Source organism: Vanellus vanellus (genome assembly GCF_965231255.1).
Source record: "Vanellus vanellus genome assembly, chromosome: 8".
Classification (NCBI taxonomy): domain Eukaryota; kingdom Metazoa; phylum Chordata; class Aves; order Charadriiformes; family Charadriidae; genus Vanellus; species Vanellus vanellus.
Genome location: NC_138913.1, coordinates 13,672,007 through 13,678,006, shown reverse-complemented (window position 1 = coordinate 13,678,006; position 6,000 = coordinate 13,672,007). Strand labels below are relative to the sequence as shown.

Here is a 6,000-nt window from a genome sequence, read left to right as displayed (position 1 = left end):
AAAGGGAGAGGCCACTGTTTCATCACATACGGTTTTCAGGCAACTGTCTTTATGCAAGGCATTTTATTCAACCTGGGATTTAGCGATATTATTGAGGGTTAAATTCCCACCACACCCTCCTAGAGTGGCCAAGATAAATCTCTCCCTCCTGCACGACATGTCATGTACAGAAGAGGACACAGGTCACTCTGTTCTTGCACAAGCCTGGATACGAGTCATATGAATAATGTCGCTACTGGCATCAGGACTACAGCTGGAGGAGGAGGAGGAAAGCGATGCTGCGACCTTACCGTCCATGTTGCCGACTTTGCCGTGCTGGACTGTTGAAATGATACATCGAAGCTGTGAGGTCCTGGGTAGTCTGTGTTGGAAGGGATGGCTGGGGAAGGCGAGAGGGCATCAAAGGTCGAGCTGGGCTGGGCGTAAGGCGAGGGGGCCGTGACGCTGTTCTGCGCGTGCTCCGTGTTGTAGGGGCTGGTGGAGGAAGAGCCATTCTGGATCTGCTGGTCCATGCTGTTCAGGAGCCCCAGATTCGTGTACTGCGGCTAGAGGCAAAGAGATGCACAGAAACGTTACAGAGGCAATGTTAGCACAGGCTGGCTAGCCACGGCATGGTCTTCACGATGGAGGATGCACAGCATGACCTCAGCACCATCGAACATGTGTCACACCGAGAGGAAGGAGATTTGCAAAGGACAGACCCCATTTTACATCAGTGACTGAAACAGAAAGAGGTAAAGGTTCTCACAGCCACAAAGGAGATCAACAGCTGAGCTGGGAAAAGAGCTTGCACATAACAAGGAGGTGATTCGCAGGGCAGCAATCATCACAAGAAGAAAGGTTCCTTATGTCTAGCAACACCCAGACCAAGACCCTTTTGAAGAGACTGCTGTAACCTGATAAAAATCACCAGCTTCATTACAGCGCAACCGGCTCCAGCTTGTACAAGGCTAGATCGTCCCTGACGGTCTCACTGCTCCTCTTCTCGTGGATCCGATCCTGCTATGCACGGTGACATTTAGGACCTCTAGCTCAGGTAGTAACTGCACCTAAGTGTGACTCACTGGAGAAGATTCATAGCACTTAACCAGGTTGCACCGTGCACTCAATTCCCAGTGACTGTCACAGACAGTAGTAGAGAGGAATTAAAGGTCTCATCAAGCCGTGTGGTGGCTCACAGCACGGCAGGCTTCCCCAAATACTAAAGCAGCAGCAGCTGCACAGTGTGCAGCGCTTAAATGAGCGGATGCGATCGTGCCCCAAAAGTAGTTTCCAGGTACAAATGACACGAAAAAAAAAATAAAAACAAAGGCTAGAGAATGGAGTACAGAAAGGCAAAGGTTAGATCAGGTAGAGGTTAGCAGAAAAATCACACGCATGATGCCCTAAACTCTATGCGCAGCACTGGTCCCCCAACTCAGACGGGCAAAAGGGGAACAAATTTCAGAGCAAGGTGACAAGAATGAGCAAACTCTTCCGATGCCTTCCTGTAACGCAGCAGCGGATGACAACTTTTCAGCCTGCAAGAGAGACAATGACGAGAGAGGTAGAACGTAGTATGACAGAAATGGATAATTTCCTAAACGGTGTGGAAGAAAAGCAAGTAGGAAATGAATTTTTATGGTCTCTTAATAGAAGAGTTGGGGGACAAGAAAACATCTTGAGCAGGATTTTGGTTTAAACACACACAGAATAGTTCTTCACAAAGCTCACAAATAAACATGGATTTTCTGCCACAAAATGCTGCAGATACCAAAAGCATACTTACGTTCAAAAAGGCATCAGACAATTTCTGCTGGAGAAGGCAGCATATCTGATTTTAAAACTCTGAACCACAAACAGTTGGATGCTGGGAAAGTACTCTGCAGAGAGAGAGTTACACAACTACCCCAGTCTTTTATTCCTCCAAAGGACCCAGCGCTGCCCACAGAGACAGGGCCAGATCATCAGTCCGTGGGGTTCAGCCAGGTACAAGTAGCCTCATCTTTGTGTGTGTCCAAAGGGCATTGTTTGTGCCCAGCTTCGGGAGAGCAGCATCCAGAAGGTTTGTGGTATCCGTCCCCCAACAGCTCAGGGGTCACCCAGGAACACACAGCGATACACACCCCTGGTCCCGCAGCTGGCAGCTGACATGGTAGAAGGGACCCAGGCTCTTCCTTTTGTTCAAGGAGTCGAAGCACCTGCATCTTCAATCCCATCCAGAACCATCAAGCTCATGTATCTCTCAGTACCTCAGCCAGTCTGCTCCAGACTTCTCTCTCCTTTCCAACAGTTGCTCCTTTACTGTAGAGACAACTCTTATCAGCCAAGCGCAAAGGCTCCTTGAGTCAGAGCACCAACGGCATAACCCATAGCAAAAAGCTTTCCTGATACTGGGAATCCCAGCAGCTCTAACGCAGCTTCAAGCACGTCATCACTCTGCCAAGGACCTGAAAGGGAATGGCACAAGCTACCTGCCAAGCTTCCCAGGGACCTTGGACAAACCATTTAACACCCAGTTTCTCCAGTCATTTCAGCTATGGAGGAAAACAGGTTGGTCCCTTTGGAAAGATGAAGTACCGTCCCTACACCCAAACACTTTGCGCTCTCAGCTGTCCTTCCAGACGAGGAGGAAGTAGAGAAATTTGAACCACCAAATAGAGCTCTTCTTCAGGTTTCTGCCTCTGTTTCACTGGAAGAGGCTGATATTTTATGGGGTTTTAATTAAAAGCCCAAGGTGAGCCTGATGCTGTTGGGTCTTCAGCAAGGCACATCAGACCTTCCAGAGATGGATCAGCTTGCTAACAGGAGCCATGGTGGGAAAGAGAAGGTCTGGTGGGGAACGGCACAAGGGACCTAACTTTGGGAGCTGGGATGATCTGCAGAGAGAAGGGAGAGCTGGTTCCCTCCCTTGCTCTGCCAGAGACGCGCGGTGTCCTTGGGCAAGCCACCTCGCCTCCCCTCCACCCTCAGCCTACTTGAGGCAGCAAGGTCTGCAGGGCAGGGATTGCTCCTCGCTATGGAAAAAGCGCTCTGCTTAATGGGCCTCCCTTTTGTCTGAGGCCTTCAGGCAGCAGAGTAATAAAAGCAATTACATATTGAGTCTTAATCCTGGGTGAACCAGTGACTCTCTGTGTTGCCTCAGGTTAGTCATTTGCCCTCCCTGCCTCAGTTTCCCCACCTATAACAGCAGGGATGTCACAGATGCCCAGCACCCCTGTTAGATGGGCAAGGAAGTATCTGTGATTGGACTCTAAGCATGCTAAATAGCTGGCGCAGGAGAAAGCGATCCAGACTGGTTCTCCTTCTCCCAAAAGAGATTGCAGCTTTAGCAATCCAGATGACAGTTATGTCTCATCTCCTGCAGGCTATTCAGCCAACCAAGACCTATTTAACGGACGTTTGGTACATGTTTTCCCTTAAAGCTAGTTCTGTATGGAGAGAGCCAGAATGTTGGTGTACTGCACCAGGAACAGTCTTTTTTGTGCTCAGTAATTTTATATTCAATAAAAAAAAAAATCTCCCTGCCCTTCTGCCCCAGAATACCCTAGTAAGACCTGAAGACTTCTCAAAAACATAGAAGTATCACTCAGTTGTTTCATTTCTCATGGAGATTAGCATCAGACACACTCCCTAACCAGCAGAATGATGAAAAGATGGCTGTGATGAAAACAGTCTCCTAAACCAGCTCAGACATACAGACAGCAAAACAATAGTGTTTCAGCTTTCACTTAAAAACTATTCCCTCTAATCCCAAGCTATTTAAGACGATGGAGAAAGATGACCAAAGGGGCAGTCAGCATTAACAAGACAGCACAGTCTGGAAATGCTAAAGGTGCTGCCTGGAAGTCAATTAAAAAAAAAGAAAATAAGTGCCCCATTAAAATTTAAGATATCCTTAAGAGAATCAAAGATCCTTTTCATTCCTTTCGGTCCAAGGACCATCTGTCTAAATGTTACCAGCAGAGCAGCCATTCCACTGCATTTATACTCTCACATGCCACAGCCGAATGCCATGTCCCCATTTGCTCTTTAAATAACTATTAATCTCCTTGCACTTATCCCCGTGCTGACACAAGCAGCTGTTGGACTCCCCTTCTCCCCCTCCAAGTCCCACCAGCCTTTCACCTTCCCTGGCCCCTTGCTCCCCTCCCCAGGCAGGTGCTCCATCCCCGGTGACAAAGCCAGACACGGGGTTTGCACACACACACACACACACACACACACACACACACACACACTAAACCTTGTCTGGCAGCTATGCCCCAAGGCAGGCGGAGAGTTGTTTGCGCTCAAGGGGTCAACATCTGAATTGCTTGCAAGGCTTTTGGAGGAATCAGATAAGGCTTTGGAGGCACACGCCTTCTGACAACACAACAATTAGAGGGGCAGCAGGCCCGGGGAAGGCGTGCGCAGGAATTCACCCGCCGATGCAATAAAACCCCTTCGCCCCAGCCACGCTGGGGATGGCGAGAACAAAGAGAGCGAGGGGGGCTGCGGGCATGTCTGAGAGGCATCGCCCTCCAGGAGGGGTCTGCAGGGAGTGGGTTTGCACTCGCGCAGCCTCCTCTCACCATCTACTGAGAGAAAAACAACAGCGTTTAATTCAGAAATTAATTCTTGCTAGGTTGGTAGCCCAGAATTTAGTACATGCTCATGTTTTGCTGCGGTGTCGTTTTAAACAACTGCAGGATGTAGTCCCACCACCAATTCCTGGCAGGAGGAGAATGCTATTTGTTGGAAAGAAGAGAAATGCACGCAAAGCTGAAAGAACGGATTATTTAATTTTCAGTGTCTTTGGTCTCTATTTTGTTCCCTCCATCAAGTTTCTGAAACTATTAATATCATTGAGGCATTAAAAAAAACCTTCAGGCGAATTTAAGTGCAAATAATTAGAGAGCTACAATTAGATCTTAGACTATGTATTTTGGAACATCGTTTCAATAACGTATCTTGAAATATTGGTTTCACTTCCTACATCCCACCAGCTTCACTTTCAGGTTTTCACGCTAACTCATGCTTCTAGGTTAGGAGAACCACGGTTTCACTGGAGAAGCTGCTGAACTAAAAACCAGACTGACAACTGCAGAATTGTTTAATCACAGTTCTGCTGTCCGGAGGACAGCTCTCCCTAATGAATGCCGCGGACAAAGTAAGGCAGAAAGCCTGCTGACCCCAGCGGCTCCGGGCCACTTGCCACAAGAGGGCAATGCAAATGCTGCACCACGCGCGGCAGAGCTGATGCGCCGGGGAAGATTCCCCAACCCACCCAAACTGGGGCCCTTCTCACCCTGCCCTGCAGCAAGAACCCACTCCAGTTCTTTGGCCACAGCCCGCTTTTAAGCCCATCGTGTTAATTGATAAGGTTATGAGATAAATCTGCAGAGAGACCCCCAATATGAAGGCACAAGGGAAGTAATGCAAGTGAAGAGTCCTCAAGGGGAGTTCCATGCCAAAAATCCCCTAAAATACACAGCTCCAGCTATTAATTACCCAGTTATCAACCTTTCAGAGAAAGCTTTGAAAGTTTCTTCACTTGAGAAAATAAAGTAAAAAGTACCATCTTCAGGTGTAGAACACCTAAATGCCTCCAGCCCATCAAACCCCTTCTTCCTAACTCCAAAAAAACGTTTGTCTATGTCATGCACACATACCAACAAAATTTAAATTTTCACCTCTGGATCTATGCAGCTCAAGAGCACTGTCCAGCTCCACAAATAGCCTTGCAAAACACCACCACTGGTGCTTATTCTCCAAAGATACGAGATGATGAAACCAATAAACTACCATGGCTGTCAGCAACAAGAAGATTTTGCAAGGCACTTGGCTAATTCTGTGCTTTGTCCTTAACTGCTGCAACCTGATGCACCAGGGCTAACAGTTGCCGGACTAGTAGGAAGCAGCTTATGGCCGTATTTCTGTGCTGGACCAGCTAAAGATTCAGATTCCTGTTGGAGAACATCTCCCTTAAGAGCAGTGGGATAAAAGTTATCCAGAGTGCTCAATGCCTATACAAATCAG

The 6,000-nt window shown here is 48.0% G+C and overlaps 1 protein-coding gene across 6 annotated transcripts in view; it reads right to left on the bottom strand.

Moving 5' to 3' along the window:
• Window positions 1-6,000, bottom strand: part of TP63 (tumor protein p63) — a gene marked incomplete at both ends in the record, with an annotated part of 106,052 nt that overhangs the window by 50,721 nt on the left and 49,331 nt on the right. For 5 of the 6 annotated variants that reach the window (XM_082487006.1, XM_082487007.1, XM_082487011.1 and 2 more), the window contains one exon: window positions 291-545. The exons of the other annotated variant lie outside the window; for it this stretch is intronic. In XM_082487006.1, the coding sequence (XP_082343132.1) occupies window positions 291-545 (255 nt within the window). The remainder of the gene's footprint in view (window positions 1-290; window positions 546-6,000) is intronic. 6 annotated transcript variants of the gene reach the window in all.